We start from the raw sequence: 17,982 nt of genomic DNA on the forward strand, positions 1-17,982 counted from the left end.
CACGTCATGCTGACGTCACGATGACAAACAAAAAGTGGAGGTGATAAACTTGAAGACTGTCTCTATACAACAGCACTGATGTAACAAATTTCAATTTAAGAAGCATTTAAACTGTCTATTTCCTTTAGGCTAACCCTGTATAAAGTGTCTTGACTTGGCATAACATTAGGCCAATGTTAGGGTGGCTGTTTTTGAATTTTCTCTTCTTTCAAAAATACTGCTATTGCATTCCAAAATCTAAAAAATTACATATACTTAGAATTCCTTTTAAAGGGTTCACCTGAATTTTCATGTTGTTTGCTTTCACTGTTGCCCAGATATTCTTAATAGTTTTGTCACTACATAAGCCTCATATACTACTGATAATATAAAGGCAGTAGGAAAAACAAAACCACACAAAGATTCATGCGAATTCTTTCGGTTTTCGAATATCATAGCAGTTTTTCGAAACGAGAGGCAATTTCACAAACAGTTGCTCTGGCATCAGCCAAACATCCAGTCGCCTTAACCATGAAGAATGATTAGGTGAAATAGAGGGAAGGACACACACACATGGAACAACTTGTACTCTCTGGAGCTGAATGGCACCATCCTTATGGCTGAGACATTTCAACCGAGATAAAATATTTAGTGTACCACAACACACAACAGAACAAAAATATAATCTCCTTCGTTTCACAGTAGCTCCTGCCTTTCAACTTGTCTCCGTTAGTACCTATTAGGTTAGTCAAAAAGTAAATGCAATGTTTTTCTTTTCTTCCGTAGGTTGGCTGTACAGCTTTCTGCGCTCGCAAGCCGATAGATAGTATCGTTGTCTTCGCCTGTGGCATGTTACAGCATCATCACTTCAGTTCGCTCTGCAGTGTTGCCAAGTAAACATGGCTGCACCACTGTCCATGTGCACCACAGAAGAACAGCATTCTGTAATCCTTTTTTTGTGGTCTGAAGGTGTACCAGGAGCTGAAATCCATAGAAGACTTTCAGCACAATACGGTGACAATGTTTTACCGCTGCGAAGTGTTTACCAGTGGATTGAAAAGTTCAAAAGCGGTCGAACATGCGTGAAGGATGAGGAAAGAGCAGGTCGTCCAGCCACATCCACTACTGATGACAACATTGAGCAAGTCCGTGAGCTGGTTCTGAATAACCGACAAGTGACTGTTGATGAAGTGGCAAACCATATGCACGTTAGTCATGGTTCTGCATATGAAATTATCCATAACAGGCTAAACTTTCATAAAGTCTGTGCGAGATGGGTCCCTAAAGAACTCACTGACGAGAACAAGCAAAATTGTGTGAGAATGTGTCAGCAATTATTGGACAGACATGCTAACGAAGGTGAAGCCTTTTTGAAACGAATCATCACTGGAGATGAAACTTGGACCCATCACTTCGAACCTGAGAGCAAACGCCAGAGCATGGAATGGAAATACCCTGAATCTTCAGTGAAAAAAAAGTCAAGCGTCAACACTCTGCAGGAAAAGTGGCTCACAGCTTTTTGGAACTCAGAAGGGGTAATTATGGAACAATATGTGGAAAAGGGGACAACAATGAACAGTGAACGATACAGTGATATGCTTTCAAACAAGTTGGAACCTGCAATTTGAAGCAAATGATGAGGTCGATTGTCAGAACGCATTCTTTTGTAGCATGACAACGTGCATCCCCATACCGCCGCCAACACCGCTCAAACTCTTCAGAATCTGGGCTTCGAGGTGTTAGAGCATCCTGCATACAGTCCCGATCTCGCCCCGTCAGATTACTATCTGTTCGGTCCACTTAAAGATGCTTTAAGAGGCCGTCGATTCAACACAGATCAACAGGTGAAGGAAGCGGTGCATACGTGGTTTGCTGCTCAACCGAAAACCTTTTTTTCTCAGGGTATCGGAAAGCTTGTGGAACGTTGGACCAAGTGTATTGAAGTGCAGGGGGACTATGTTGGAAAATGATATCATTGTAAGTTTTCTATTGTTGCTGTGAAAAAAAAAAGATTGCATTTACTTTTTGACTGACCTAATATATTGGCTCAAATGTCATACAAAACGCAATTTTTGTGCATAGTGTGTTTGTGCAGTGTTCGTTTTTATCTTGTAGACTTTTAGATATTTTTTTTGATTAATTGATTGACTGGGTTTATTTTACTTTGCAACTTTTGGCTAATCGCAAAAGATGAGAATGAGTGATGATATGACCAGGAAGGGATTTGCACCTGGGACCTCTAGCATAGCAGGGCACTGTGCTAACCACTCTGCCACGGAGCCTGGCATTAGACAATTTTTGAGGTAAGAAATGGGCTTTCTACGCATGACATAACAATCTTCTAAAATAAAAAAAAAAAACACATCAACAATCTAACCAGTGGTCTGTATCCGTCTCCTGACCAGCCGTTTTTATATTGTCACGGTGTGACGTTGCGATTATATATTATATAAAACCCGCACCGTCGCAGTTTACAGAAGGAACTTTCGTTTGAGAAAATAAAAAACGAAGTTCTCATGTCTGCCGCCAGAGGGTAGCTCCCTCTGTCTGCTGTACACAGAAGTTCTGCCTCCTGGCGACACTACCCAGTACCTCCCCCAAAACTACGCGGAAATTGCTGGTCCTCCCACACTTCCACTTCGTGCATAGATGGGAACCTGAAGGGACATACTTTCACCAGGCAGCTGCAGTCGCTCTTTTATCAGCCCGATCTTCTAGTACCATATCATAGAATTTGTGGTTTTCATGGTGAGCAACAGGAGCATGCTTTAGACGATCTAGATACCGGACTGTGAATTGACTCGCCATGTCACCGAAGACAAATTGTGTAATACACATTTAAGGTACGTAGAATCGGAAGGTTCTGGTAAAATTGCGACCACAGACAAAGGACCTATAGTGAAGTGAACATAAAATCTCGAACTTAGTGCAGCTGGCCGTACACGTCTACTTTCGGACCTTTTTGTTATTTTTTTTGAACCACGAATTCATTCGTTCCCTTTTGAAAAGAAACCACGGCCCGAAAAGGTGAAATTTTGACTGTCCCTTAAAAACGGAAACAACATATATATTAAATTTTCGACCATTGCAAGCATACTCTCGCCAGATTTGTGAAATGGGTATCCTGTAGTCAAAGCTGTATTCACGCGCATGATTGTTCTAGATTTTGCCCGTCGGCTATAGGATTGTGAATGCGTCATTAAACAGAGAACTGATCAAAGATAACTTCCATTTGAGCCATAGTGTAGATTATTCGTCTTGGTGGGAATATTGAAGAGGTATTGCAAAAGAATATTTAACAAAAAAAGGCCTCATACGTAAATTCTTGTGCGTCAAATTCCCCCTCCCCCCTTATTGCAATTTTACCTTCGGTTAAGTTTTCCTTCCAAGTAGTAGTGTCAAATCGTTGGCTTTTGTGATAGTAAAGTTACATACTCATGCGTAAGTAACGCGACACAGATGAATAAATCCTTAAAAATATAAATAATTGTTGGATGAGTTAAAAATACGTAACCAAACTCTTATACCTGAATAATATTGTAGTAATATATATATATATATATATATATATATATATATATATATATATATGCCAGGCTCGCTGGTCGAGTTGTTGGTAACATACGTGAACCTTTATGTGCGAATGTTACTAGATGCACGAAAAAGGGGTGTCGCATAAATTGTGGTTAAATTAATGTCTGTTATTTAAGAGAACAATAATATTGTTGATAGATGTGTTGGGTATATATATATACACATACATTTACATATATGTGTACATTTCATTGTTTAGTGACAAGTTTTGAAGTAAATAAAAGTCACGATTGTTAACATTTTTGCTTGTGCTTTCTTTGCGTTTACACATCGCTATGCACTAATGTAAATTGGGTAACCATCCATACGTTATCTTGTCGCGCAACGTGCACACTGCGTAATCTTGAGTGTATTTGAAATATATGGTGTATTCCTTTTGTGTAATTAAAATTGTTTGTTTTCAGGCGTTGATATATATACATATATGTTAGCTCTTGAATTTTGGGGGTTGCTTTTTGGGTGGACTTAGTACTTTTGGCAGGGGAGAGATATTAAGCATTTTCATATCTTTGTTGGTAAAATTGGTACCTAACGGACGTATTGTACGCGTGATCCGTTCAACCCACTACAACAGGGCTTTGCTCGCCGATGTGCGCGTGTGGATCAAGCATTTGCTGGATGCACACGCGATAAAGGCGTTTGCAGAAATCTATCTTGGGACATTTTGCCTAGGTTAAGTAAATAGGGTTATTGACTATTACCATCTCCGGCATTGCTTCCAACATACCGATCCCTCACGGGCGTCGATAATCCCAAAACCAAAAGGACATGTCGCAACGGGAATAAAATAGGCATTTCTATAAAATAAATCTGATATCTAGTGGTAGCACATACCTGAAGTCTAGGACGAACCACCTTCACAACCGGCGGGTAAAATGGATAGAGATCAATAGTGAAGTCTAGCTGCAGCTCTATGAAACTGTAGCCGTATCTCGTCTGCAGGGCCCTGAGATCGCCTTCGAGGTCACTGGAAAGAAATGCAACATTATAGGTAACGTATAGAACACCATAAAGTATCAACTTCAAATGCAAATACTTTCATAAATAATTTGGTAGTTATGCACCAACTGAAACTTTAAATCACAGCCCATCTGGGACCCCTCCACTCTTACTTCTGGTAATTCTCTTTCAGGTGTTGTTCTTAGTTCAGACTGAAAATTCCCTTTCTGTCCTTTCACATACATCTGTTTGTTTGTAACATGGTGGTTTAGTGCGCCGGTTTTGTCGTAGTATAGGCAAAATAGCTACCGGTCCCCCCTTCAATAAGTAAATTAAAATAATCACGTCAATTGAAACAATCACTATGTTTTCTGAAGTCACAAAATTTCCCAACGAGGAGCTCATTAAAGCCGCGGAAGAAGTTCTCAGGGATTCGCATGCGAGAAACAATTTCACCGCCCTCGATTCTTTTAGTGCAAACAATCCGTTCTTGCAAGTTAGAGCTATGCCTAACACAGTGCTAAGAGACCCTGCTTTGACGTCACATATATCAGAATCACAAATTGTTCACAACCAGCTCTCTAAAAATCAACAAGGCATTTTTGATGCATTACAGGGTAACGTATTTGTCTTACAAAATTTAGTCTCCATGACTCTTGCTCTCCGTAAAGATCACGACGATCTTAGAAATCAGGTACGTAGGGAATTGAACTCTAGGCGGCAGTCAGCACATTCCAGCTCGCAAGCAAAGGGCGTTCAATTCATCGGATATGCCGCTCAGCGCTCTCAATTACTTAAAGAAGTCGAGAAATTTTTCTCTCGTCAGCACGAAGCTCAGTGCTCACAGACGACCGAACAGAGTTCGAGCGATACGGCTCCCGCTGAAACCGAGAGCAAAGTACGACACAGGTTGTCGTCGCACACGAGCAAGATTAACATCATAACAGCTGATATCACAAAAGCAGATGCAAATGTTTTGGTTTCAGCTTGCAACCCTGATTTTCTACCTATCGGCGGAGTAGCTTTAGCTTTTTCTAGAGCATGCGGACAGCAACTGGACGATGAACTTCAAATCTTCAACAAAACACAGCCTGGCGACGTCAGAGTTACCCCAGCGTACAATCTATCTGCTAATTATATTTTTCATTCCGTCACTCCAGACAACAAGGACCCTGAAATTTTGCGAAAATGCTATGTTAATTGCCTAAATTTACTCTTAGCTTTAGGCCAAAGATCCATTGCTTTTCCACACCTAGCCACAGGCGCTTTCGGGTTCGACTCAGCAGCCGCAGCCAAAATAGCCCTTTCATGTGCGAAGCAATTTTTAGAAGAACATCCTGATGAAATAGACTGTATTACGTTCTGCACTCATGCAAATTCTGACAAAGAGATATTTGAAGGCGAATTCAAACAGCTGTTCTCGTTTTCCGAATGTACAGATGAAATGAAAGAACGACATGCGAGAAAGAAGAAACCTAAACAGAAGCAAAATCGTAATCTTGTTACTTTACTTGCCAGTGCACAGGAAGGTAACGCTGGAATTTCAGAAAAATTTCAGAAAATCACACTTCCTCTAACAAAAATCAACAACCTTTTCTTCGTTGACATAACTGTAGGCAACAAGCAAATACCAATGCTTTTAGATTCAGGTAGTACCACAACTGTTATGAACAGGCAAGACTTACCTCGAAATATCAAGGTAAAACAGAAATTTCATGTCTTAAGTGCTTTTAACAATTCAAAATTTTCACTAACAAACGAAACCGACTTACACTTCAAATTGGCCGATCAACCTTTTCTGCACACGGCACTTCTGTATGAAGGGTCAGGAAACCTCAACATTTTGGGAAATGATTTTCTAACGGCACATAGAGCCGTCATAGACACAAGTAGACGAACCTTGCAAATTACTCGTTTTGGCTCCTGGAAATTGCAAAGAGAGAAGAATGCTCAGGAACAAGTACACAAATTATCAAAAATCGCCACGGAACATTTAGAACAGTGTATCCAACCCACCTACACAACACAGGAGGAAGTAAAACTAAACCCTAGAGAACAAGCGGTGGTAAAAGTACAGCTTATAAATTGCACAACCAGCGACAGTAGCCATATATTAAACCCAATTCCTAGATTTTCATCCCCTAAAGGAACTTGCATACCTACCTCCCTCATGCATGAACACGAACCACACGTCCTCATTACAAATTTTTCCAATGATCCAGTTACCATTCCGACATTCACGACGATAGGGAAAGCTGATGCTGTCTTGGAAATAATTGGCCAGCAGGAAACGGGAGACACAAACGGTCCTGCCGAGGCAAGGACGGAACCTATCTGGAACCCGCTAAAGGAAAATAACAGCGACGATAGGAAGCCACATCGACATTTTTTGAAGGAAAATTCTGAAGAACTCCAAAAGCGCATTTCTGAATCTCGGAACAACTTCGACAAAACGAAGATCGACATCAACCCCAACGTCTGTGAAGAAGACCGAGATAAACTACTAGAACTGACACACGAGTTCGCTGATGTCTTTAGTTGGAAAGAGGACGATATAGGAAGTTGCACCCTGTATGAACTGGATATCAATACAGGAGATTCGCCTCCGGTGTACACTCGACCCCACAGGATACCACCCCATACACTTCCAATCATGCAACAAGAAATCAAGAAACTGCTACAACAGGGTGTCGTTTCTCCTATTTTAGCGCCACGCTGGAATTCTCCTATTTTGCTTGTGAAGAAACCAAATAACACGTACCGCGTCTGCTTCGACGCTCGTCGAATCAACGCCGTCGCCAAGAAGATAAGTTTTCCGGCACCTCATCTCATAGACATTGTAGAGAGGGCGGCAGGTTTCAAATATTATTCATCTATGGACATCCTCTCGGCTTATTTTCAGATACGCCTCACACCAAGTAGCCGTGAAAAAGTGAGTTTTCAAGTGCCGCAGATGGGGACTTACGCTTTTAATTATGCCCCACAAGGATTTGTCACGTCGGGAACAGCGTTAGCGATAGCGCTGAATTTAGCCCTCAACGTCGTTGACAACCGCCATTTGTTCTTCTATGCAGATGATCTCCTGGCAGTCTCTGACGACGTATCCACTTCCTTGAAGATATTGCGTCACACTTTTGAAAGACTTAGGCTCGCTGGATTAAAATTGGCTCCTAAAAAGGCAAAATTCCTGTACGATGATATTGTCTATCTTGGACACCATTTATCCGAGAAAGGATGCGCTATTTCACCTAAAATGCTAGAAACTGTTAAGTCGTATCCGACCCCTACAAGCAAGAAGACTTTACGCCAATTTTTGGGCCTGGCAAATTTTTCCCGTCGTTACTCTCCACATTTTTCCAAACACGCATCAGTTCTTACACAACTGCTGAAGAAGGAGAGAAAATTTCGATGGACAGAAGCACAAAACGAGGCATTCAATGCTTTAAAGCATTCACTAATCACGAGCCCAGTATTAGCCAGATACGATCCCTCTCTTCCTATTCACATATACACGGATAGTAGCAAAATAGCTCTAGGGGCTGTCATTGCTCACGAAGACCCCCAAGGAAATGTTAAGCCGATTGCATATGCAAGCAGGATACTAAATGATAAGGAAAGAGAACAAGATATAAACATGTTAGAACTCTCTGGCATAATTTTTGCTTTAAAAGCATTCCGACACTACATCCTTTTCAAAAGATTTATATTACACACCGATTCCAAATGTATTCAAAATTTACGACAATCAACTACCCTCAAAGGCCGTCTTTGGCGTTTTTCACAATTTCTGTCCGACTACGATTTCGTCATTCAACATCTAAAGGGAACAGACAACAGTGCCTCGGACGCCATTAGCCGTAACACGAGGATCCAAGATGAAGCTTTTTCTCCTCTCCTGGAAGATGAAATTGTATCTGTTTTGAGAACACGTGAATTTGACCTTGCCAAAGAACAACAAGCAGACCCTTTTCTCAAAAATATTTACCTACATTTAATTGGAAGTAAAGAAGCCGACCCTAAATATGACAGAACCAGCCAGCAATTCCGTCTCCTAGATGATATTATTTACAGAAGGATCCGAAGTTCAGACAAACAGGAAAGGCTACTGACTTGCATCCCACATGCATTACAAGATATATGGTTCGAACAAGTGCACTCTTCTCCACACGCTCTCAACCATTTTGGATACTATAAAACATATGCCTATGCGAAGGACCGTTATTATTTTCCTTCTCAGAAATCCTTCATCTACAAGAAATGCAAAGAATGTGAACAGTGTGCACGACTTAAGCAGTCCCGCCAACCGAAGCACTTCGAACTACAAACAAGGACTTCTCTGACACCTTTCCAAATTATCGCCTTGGACCAATGCGGTCCATATGTCACATCAGGACCAGAGGGACATCGCTACGTGATCACGTGCACTGACGCAGCCACGCGTTACGTAGTAGCCGCACCGACACATTCTCTCACTGCTGAAGTTCTGGCGGATTTTTTGTACACGAAAATCATATTACCATTTGGCTTTCCAGAAAAAATCATAGTGGACCAACTTCCAGGTCAAACTTCAGATTTATTCAAAGAATTGGCCAACAAATTCCAAATTGAACTAAGCTTTGTCAGCCCAGGATTTCATCAGAGCCTTGGCTTAGTTGAAAAAACGCAACAAACGCTGGAAGGAATGATCAAATTTTATGTCAATGCCAAACACAATAATTGGTCCAATTTCTTACCAACAGCGGTCTCAGCTATCAACAACACGCCGCATTCATCTGCACGGTACTCACCTACTTATTTACTGATGGGTTATCATCCCCGCACCTTACCGGATGCGATTTTTCAAACCCCGCCGCAGCATGTGAGCAATTATGAACGACTGGAACACATGAAGCTTTCGCGTCGATTTGCACAAGATAATCTCCTCAAACGCCACAGAACGGACAAGGCACGGCTTGATCCTCGCTATTCTCAAGCAGCGTTTAAATCTGGCGATCAAATACTTTTGTGGAACGATCGACGCTTATCAAAGACGTCCAAAGCGTTTTCAGGCAAGTACGAAGGCCCGTTCACAGTAATCGAGCGACTTGACAAAAACCATTACAGAATTGAAGGGATCAAGCAAGGAAAACGGTTTGAACAAAAGGCAGCATCGGTCAGGATGAAACTTTACACACCACAAATGGTAACTCTCGATCAACCACGTACAGAGGAAGATAATGTGAATGCCTTAAAGTTACATTCAGGAGTGCAAGCTTATATCCCTCGTACTCTAGAGGGACTTTATCTGGAGGAATTCACAACTAGTGAACTTTATATATCAGAAGTTGACAACACTGCAAGAAACATTGAAACACTGGCAGTATAAAACAGCTACTTCCTAACGAAGACGATCATCATCATCCTTCATAGTTCCTCGCCACGACGAAAATTCGAACAGAAATAGTAACAACTCCTCAACTATATATTTTACCTCGCTGAATAACGCGTATAAATTATGCTTCTTCTTATAAATTCTGCTATTTTTTCTCTGCACCAATAACTCGCAGAACAAGAAGAAAATTAAATATATCTCGTACACGCGACAGCACTCGCCGCAACATTTTTTTTCTTTCTCATACAAGATTGTGCCGACCCTTTGTCACCGTGACGTCACTTTATGATGTGATTTTACACAGAGTAGGATGGAATTCTGAAGACGATACCGTAGCAACACGACCTTCTGCTTCGGCAGCATTTTGTGTACGTAAACAAAGCGCACGAACGCGATGAATATATCTACTGCATATGGGAGAGAGCTCACGTGTTCTCACTGTTGGCGGAGACAATACGCTATGCACCAACGCTGTACAATTCTCATTTTGTGACTTTTCAATAATTCATAACTACCTTCAACACGCCACAATGCCTTTACAGAGCATGTACGGGCCGACGTCTTCTCCACCTTTTCTCTTCATATTTCTTCAATTCATATAAATTCTTACATATAAACGGCAATATTACCAATCTAATTAATGTATGACAGCATTTTAACTTCTAAATTTTTATCGTGCAGATGTGTCCCAGCTATCGATGAAGCGAACTGAGAGCGCTGCATCGTTAAAAACCGACCAAACTCTCACACAGAAACACATTTTTTTTAACTGATACGACACACAACTCACACGATTTGGACAGAAATACCAAATCAAGTCCCTACCTCTTATTGTTACATCTGCCATTTTTGTGACACATATTTACATTAACTGGTATTACATATTTGATACTCTCACTCCATTTATTTTTTTTGAAGACTTTTCATTGTGTTTTGCTATAATCGAATGCATACTATGTATCTAATCTTATTATTTACACCCTGATTAAATTTACCATTTGCTCCTGTTCACGCTCAAAATTTTATTTTATGACAAACTAAACACTGATAGTAATCATCATTTGCTGTGTCATCACTAATGTACCTTCTCATATATATAAGGTGAAGTCTTTTCTCCAGAGTACATCCAGAAGTCATCCATAAGTGGCAAGCAGATTTCGCATCGAATTAATATTGTTCCTGAACTTTTCTTGCGAACATATTTTGTCTACAATCAACTTATTTGTGTATTCTTTTCAACATTTGAGACCTACTAACTTATCTTCGGTTCAGTGTTACCAGTGATATATTTATTCAAGTGTTTTCACAGTGTCACGTACATGTACGTCGTGCGATGAGATGCCGCTGAGACTACCTTAATTCCCAATTTTGGTTCCATCCGCTTCGGAATACATGACAGAAAAGTGTTACACTTCAATTAGTGTATTATTATTTGTTACGTTCTACAGTGCACTACATAGGCTACTTGCCTACTGCCCTACGACGAATCATGTTATATACGGGGTGTAATCATTTATTCAGGGACTGGTCTTTGTACATATTTAATCATATCTTAATATTTTTGTCAATAAAGAAATGTGATTGCCCCTGGCCAATCCCATTTCTTTTCAGGGGGAGGTGGCATGTCACGAGCCGGAAATAAAATGCTGTGTAATCAAAAACGCCAGCAGTCCCCGGGTGACGAGAGGTCGCCGAGGGAGTCTTGGTCGAGGGAGCGAAGCGCGAAGTGTGTTGCGAGTGACAGTGTTAAGTCGGTCCATTTAAAAGGTTTGGGCGAACCCACTGAGGGCACCTTCAATGGACCGATAGAGCGCCACGTCGTGACTCAACCGAGGAACCTCGAAGGAAATCAGGTACAGTGGTGACACTTTGGGTTTATTATTGTCAGTGTTTAGATATCTTGCTGGCTCGTGCGTGATCTCCCCCCCCCCCCCTCTCACTTGTGCGATTCTATTAAATATTGGTAAAGAGCAATGAGAGTAATTTATTCCATTCTTCATACACACAACCTCTTGCAGCCAAGCAGTTTACGCCGGCGAACGGCCTAAACGTAACACTAAACCTTCTTTCAAGTCCACTTTATGCACAGGCAGGATAACTGGGACTGGGCCTGCAGTTTTATTGATTGATTGGGTTTGTTTCTATGTGGAATTTTATGCACAGAAGAACTAGTCAGGACTGGACCTACAGTTTAAAGTAGGATCCGAACTACGGCTCAACAAATACCACTTTTAACAGATATCAATAGCAATACCGATGCTTGAAAATTTCAATAATGAAAAGTTGCTCATAAAGTGTATAAGTATTCCATTTTAATTATATGCATCACTTTACCAAGATTTTTGCTTTAAAATATTTGAGAATTACATCAGAATATTAAATTACATGCTACGTTATCACAAAATTCACTTTTCTCATACAAAACCGGTTTAAACTTTACTGGCCCGATGATACAATATGGTATAATGGTGCTGATTACAAAATAGATGTGCTTTTTGGACCTTCATACTCTTATGTTTGGGTGGAAACCCTGACACAGGTCTGGAGCAAGCCTAGGAACAAGCCTCTCTGCAACACATCCATGCCACATTTCCGAACAGTTTCACATTTTGGCTCATTATTCAACTTGTATGGCACCCAAGAATATGAAACATGTTTCATTCTCTTGAGAAACGCCCACTCTTTGAAAAGAATACTAACGTTTGCGCCTTCTCCCCAAAATAGCAGGAGAAGAGGGGGCAAACTACAGATTTTTAGGTTTTTTTCCATTGAAATTTGGGGGGCACGCCACCCCCAACCCCTCTTCCTCGGTTCAGCGTTCTGAATTGTACACAGTTGCATGCTCTTATGTTTTAGCTGCAAAACGAAACTTATCCAAAGTAGATACCTCCCATAGTGCCCCAGTTAAAACAATTTTCTGAGCAATATGCAAATTACCTATTTTTCGTAAAAAACAGAGTTTCACATTTTGGCTCATTATTCAACTTGTATGGCACCGAGGAACATGAAACATGTTTCATTCTCTTGAGAAATGCCCATTCTTTGAAAAGAATACTAAGGTTTGCACCTTCTCCCCAAAATAGCGGGAGTAGAGGGGGCAAACTCCAGATTTTTCCCATTGAAATTTGAGGGTGCGCCACCCCCAACCTCCCTTCCTCGGTTCGGCATCCTGAATTGTACACGGTTGCATGCTCTGATGTTCTAGCTGCAAAACGAAACTTATCCGAAGTAGATTGCTCCCATAGTACCAGAGTTATAACAATTTTCTGAGCAATATGCAAATTACCTATTTTTCGTAAAAAACAGAGTTTCACATTTCGGCTTATTATTCAACTTGTATGGCACCCAGGACATGAAACATGTTTCATTCTCTTTGGAAACATCCATTCTTTGAAAAGAATACTAAAGTTTGCACCCTCTCCCCAAAGTAGAGGGAAAAGAGGGGGCAAACTCCAGATTTTTAGGTTTTTCATTCATTGAAATTTGGGGACACGCCACCCCCCAACCTCAGTTCGGCGTTCTGAATTGTACATGGTTGCATGCGCTGATGTTTTAGCTGCAAAACAAAAGTTATCCGAAGTAGATTGCTCCCATAGTGCCCAAGTTATAACAATTTTCCTCCAAAGAGTGTTCGAATTTAAAATTCCCGCCGAGAAGCTTGGGCCAGAACGAGGTTACACTCGTAAACCTGCTCGGCCGTCCAAAGGTTTAATGAAATGTAACGGTGATTCTTGCATAATTTCCAGGATAAATAGACACTGTGGAAGTGTTGCACAGCATTTCTGCGAAGTCTGTGTAAGACCAATATGCTCTAAAAGTTTGGGCAGATGTCAACAACGACATTGGTGTCAGCTCAACCCTAAACTAAATCACTATTGTGCCTTCACCGGGTATCAAACCTGAGACTCCAAGATTAGTAAGCAATTATGTTACCATTATGCCATCGGCGATGCTATCTTTGCATTGTTGGATAAGGTTTTAATCGCCCAACAAGACTGATTGATTTGCTTTATTTTACATCGCTTTTCGTGCGACTTTTGGCTAATTTGCGAAAATGGGGATGAGTGATGAAATTGATAAATAAACAGTCACAAACATCCATGCCAGTGCCAGATCTACAATCCACAAAACCCTGCAGTGTGTGTGTAGGGGGCGGAGGGGCGGAGACAAGTAAGCCTTTAGGGGGCCCTCAGCCATTGACATATTAGAGGGTTCTTATATGAGCATATAAAAAATACACATAGTTACTAAGAGGGACAGAAACGAATACAATATCACAGGTAAAGTTAAAGTTCCCTGTGCATGTAGTCCCGTACCATGAAGGCACATTGAGGCTTATATGGGGACAGGGCCCCACATATTTTCGATGCCGGACATCTTGGAGGTGATGTGATCAGCACCATGCTCCGGTACATCAATAATCATATTTCACCCCCTGAACTCAACCAGTAACCCTTTCCTCTCCTCCCCAAAACTACCCACCCACCTTACAATAAACACTGGTTAAAGTACTTTTCGTTATCTATCAACTGTTTCTGGCAACACTGATCGTAGAGATGCTACGGTCAGTATTCTTTGCCTCTACTCCATGTGACACCGATCTTTCTTTCTTCTATCTTGAAAATGGGACTCAGATCGCAAAATACAGAATTATTTCTCTTCGTGTGGTAAGTGTTTGCGGTCTCCTTTATCATTTGTATATATATATATATATATATATATATATATATATATATATATATATATATATATATAATGTGTGTGTGTGAAGGTAGGTACAGGTGGCCTTTGGTAATAGTTTGCGGGGGTGAGGGGCAAGATTTGTAGATCCGGCACTGATCCATGCCCAGGATGGGATTCGAGCCCGGGACCATTGGCATAGTAGTGTGATGTGCTTACCACTCTGCCATGGGGGCCACCTTAATCCGCTGACAAGAGTTCAAGCATGGCTTCATAGCATGTTATGCTCAATCTACCCAAAACAACACCACATTCTGCATAGTATATAGTGAAGTGTGACTCAAATAAAGATCGGGGATCAAGGGTCAATAGGATGTAGCAAATTATAATGCAAGAGGTTTACGGTTCATAACAACTGCAAAAGGGCCCGCCCCTGTTAATTAAGGAAAAGATGAGTTATAACTGAGTGAGAATGCTCTCCACACTTATCATACCTGCCTGATGTTCTTGAAGAGTCCTTTCCTAGACGAATATGCAAGTTGTGTCCATAACTTGTCAGAGTCCGTACTTCGACTCTGACCAACACTCCGCCGTTATCCCGCACCAAGTGTATCGAATGAATTACCAAGTTAATTGAGAGTCGTTTCTCTCTGGACTTCATCTTTTATACTTCTGCCAGACTACAGGTTATTACTTTTCCAGTCCTCTATCAGCAAGGTGTACATTCATCACCTCCTGTAAAACCTCAGCACGGAGGCAACAGGAGATGCAGTGCATTCCTGGGATAACTTAGAGGCAGTAGACGGAGGCGACAGGTTAATGAACAGTGCAAAGAGAGCATTAAATGAGCCTCTTCTCTTACATTCACTCATTATACCTCATCAATAGATTTAACCTATATTTAGTTCCATAAAACAGTTAAGTTTGGTTCACTTATTGGTGACCCTCTCTCAAAAAGTTTTGGTTGAACACTTACTACACAATAAAGCTACATCAGCTACATTACACAGTCCGACAATTAAGTAATGAGAGAGTCGTTAGCAAGTTTCATTGGTATGACTAGAAGATTGGATGTCACAACTTGTTGGATGTTTCGGTGATCATCAAAAATGCATAATTTCAGCAGCAGCAACACTTTCAGGAACAGAAAATAATCCCACGGGGATAAATCTGGTGAGTAGAGAGGGTGACTGAACACAATCACTTTTTTTGGACTAGGAATACCTGGAGAACCAGTGCTAGGAACAGGATACTGAGGTCTGACATGTTCAGTTCTCTTTCATAATCATTCAGAGCACTACAATAGCAACAACCAATTACTTCCACCTTCTGGAACAAATACATAATGAATGAATGAATGATGCTTCTGCTGTGAAGAAAAAACACAAACCCTGTCTTCACCTCTGAATTTTGGAGCTGCATTTTCTTGCCTCTTGGAAAATTTAGCAACTTCCATTCTGAGATTTGTCATTCCTTAGGAGGATCGTAGCGAGAATACTATATCGTCCTCCACAATATTGGAATTCAAGAAATGTTTTTCCCAGAAGCAGTTTTCATGAAACTTGATGTGCAGCTCCATGGCAATAACGTGACCACACAATAACACCTCTCTCACGACAAGGTGGGATAATTTCCAGCATGCCCATCGCAAGTTCATGAGGTGTTGCCAGGTTGTATATTATGGACCACAAACACGTTATTTCACAGATAGAATGCACATGTGTGACACAATAAAATCAGTCTAATTACTTAATTGTCAGATTGTGTAACTTCATAAGTTTCCCTAGTACAATTATTTATCTTGTCATCAACAATTGTTACAAGCATAAAAACACAATTTGTTGTGACGTTTCAGGAGATGACGCGCTTCCTTCATCAGACATTTATTTTTAGTTTCATTAAAGATACAGTTATCAGTTATATAAGCAAACGTGTGTTCTCCTGAAACATCGCAACAAATTGTGTTTTTATGCTTGTAACAACAGTCGACTACAAGAGAAATAATTCTACAATGCATGCAACGCGTACTTACAAGAAAAAAATTCCATAGTACGTTTCAGCAGAAAGAAAATACTATTTTTACCTCTTTGGGTCAAACTTCGAGAGACGAACGGACCACTTATAGATGTTGTCATCAATGGGTTCGGCGCTGATTCCTGTCTCCTTGGCAGTCCGCATTATACTAACGAGATTATCTGTTAAAGTTTCTGACGCTCCCAAATTGCAAAAGATCTGTTGAGGGTGAACATTAACAGGCCCTGAAATAACAGTATGGCAACATATAAATAGCATCGAAAACAATAAAAGTAAGGTGGTACTAAGTCACTTCCATGTTAACAGTATAAATTGAGTGGGGTTTATTTAAAGGTACCAGGATATTAATTAAGCACATACCCTCGAAAGTATGCAGGTGGAGGCGGGTTTACTTCCCCCACCTCCCTTTTTTATATCCCAACTATGGCTGAGATCAATAATATGTGGAGCTCTGTACCTCCACATTGCCCCATACGCCTCCATGGAATGCGTGCACATTCACAGGGATGCATCTAGCATAAAAATTGATGGTTACGAGTAGAGTGGATTTATAGGCACCAAAAGCCATTGGAGCTGTAGCTCTGTATCCGTCTCCTGACCAGCCCTGATGAAGACTCCAGGATGAAGGTGAAAGCTTCGTCAGATTGTTAGGTTAGGCACTTCAGTTTATACATGAAAGTGCGCTAATGACTAACAAACTATTAGTACATTTGCGAGGAATCGTAACTTAAAGTAATTCTCAAAAAAAGAACTTTTGCTAATTTGAACAAATGCCTCAGTTGCATGCACAATTTTTAACAAGTGATGAAAAACAACTTGCACCATTTTAACCGAAAGAACTATTTTAAACGATGTTTCAATTAAAATTTCTCTGGACTGAACTTATGTTACCATTGTACTAATTACACACAAAAATTGTTTCGCAAAGAATTGACAATAGTTGGATTCACATCCTCATTTGCAGGGAAGCTAGGTTAACACAACCTGGCTAATTTAAATCACTTAGTTTTTATTAGTTTTTCTTGTATGTACGCATTGCTTGCATTATAGAATTATTTTCTTGTAGTTTACGGTTATTACAAGCATAAGAAAACAGTTTTTCTTTGTGACGTTTCAAGAAAGGAGCGTGTGTTCTCCTGAAACGTCACAAAGAAAAACTGTTTTCTTATGCTTGTAATAACCGTAAACTACAAGAAAATAATTAGTTTTTATTGTTTTTGGCATGAGGTGTGTTTTCCCTTCGTCACAAACTGCTGAATTGTGGCTTCAAGCAGCCACGATGGAAGCCGGTTCTTGTAAACACGAAATTCAAGCAGACAGGCAAGAGATTTGAAATTTGTTTATGATGGTACATTCATATTTGCACAGGTGCGAATTACTCACTT

At 40.6% G+C, this 17,982-nt stretch overlaps 1 protein-coding gene across 2 annotated transcripts in view; it reads right to left on the reverse strand.

Moving 5' to 3' along the window:
• LOC145981752 (uncharacterized) overlaps window positions 1-17,982 on the reverse strand; it is a 132,677-nt gene that overhangs the window by 85,915 nt on the left and 28,780 nt on the right. For both annotated transcript variants that reach the window (XM_083115158.1, XM_083115159.1), the window contains 2 exons: window positions 16,647-16,821; window positions 4,408-4,540 (listed from right to left, as the gene is read on the reverse strand). In XM_083115158.1, the coding sequence (XP_082971284.1) occupies window positions 4,408-4,540; window positions 16,647-16,821 (308 nt within the window). The remainder of the gene's footprint in view (window positions 1-4,407; window positions 4,541-16,646; window positions 16,822-17,982) is intronic.

The sequence above is a fragment of the Lepisma saccharinum genome, chromosome 30, assembly GCF_977018435.1.
Source record: "Lepisma saccharinum chromosome 30, izLepSacc3.1, whole genome shotgun sequence".
Taxonomy (NCBI): Eukaryota; Metazoa; Arthropoda; class Insecta; order Zygentoma; family Lepismatidae; genus Lepisma; species Lepisma saccharinum.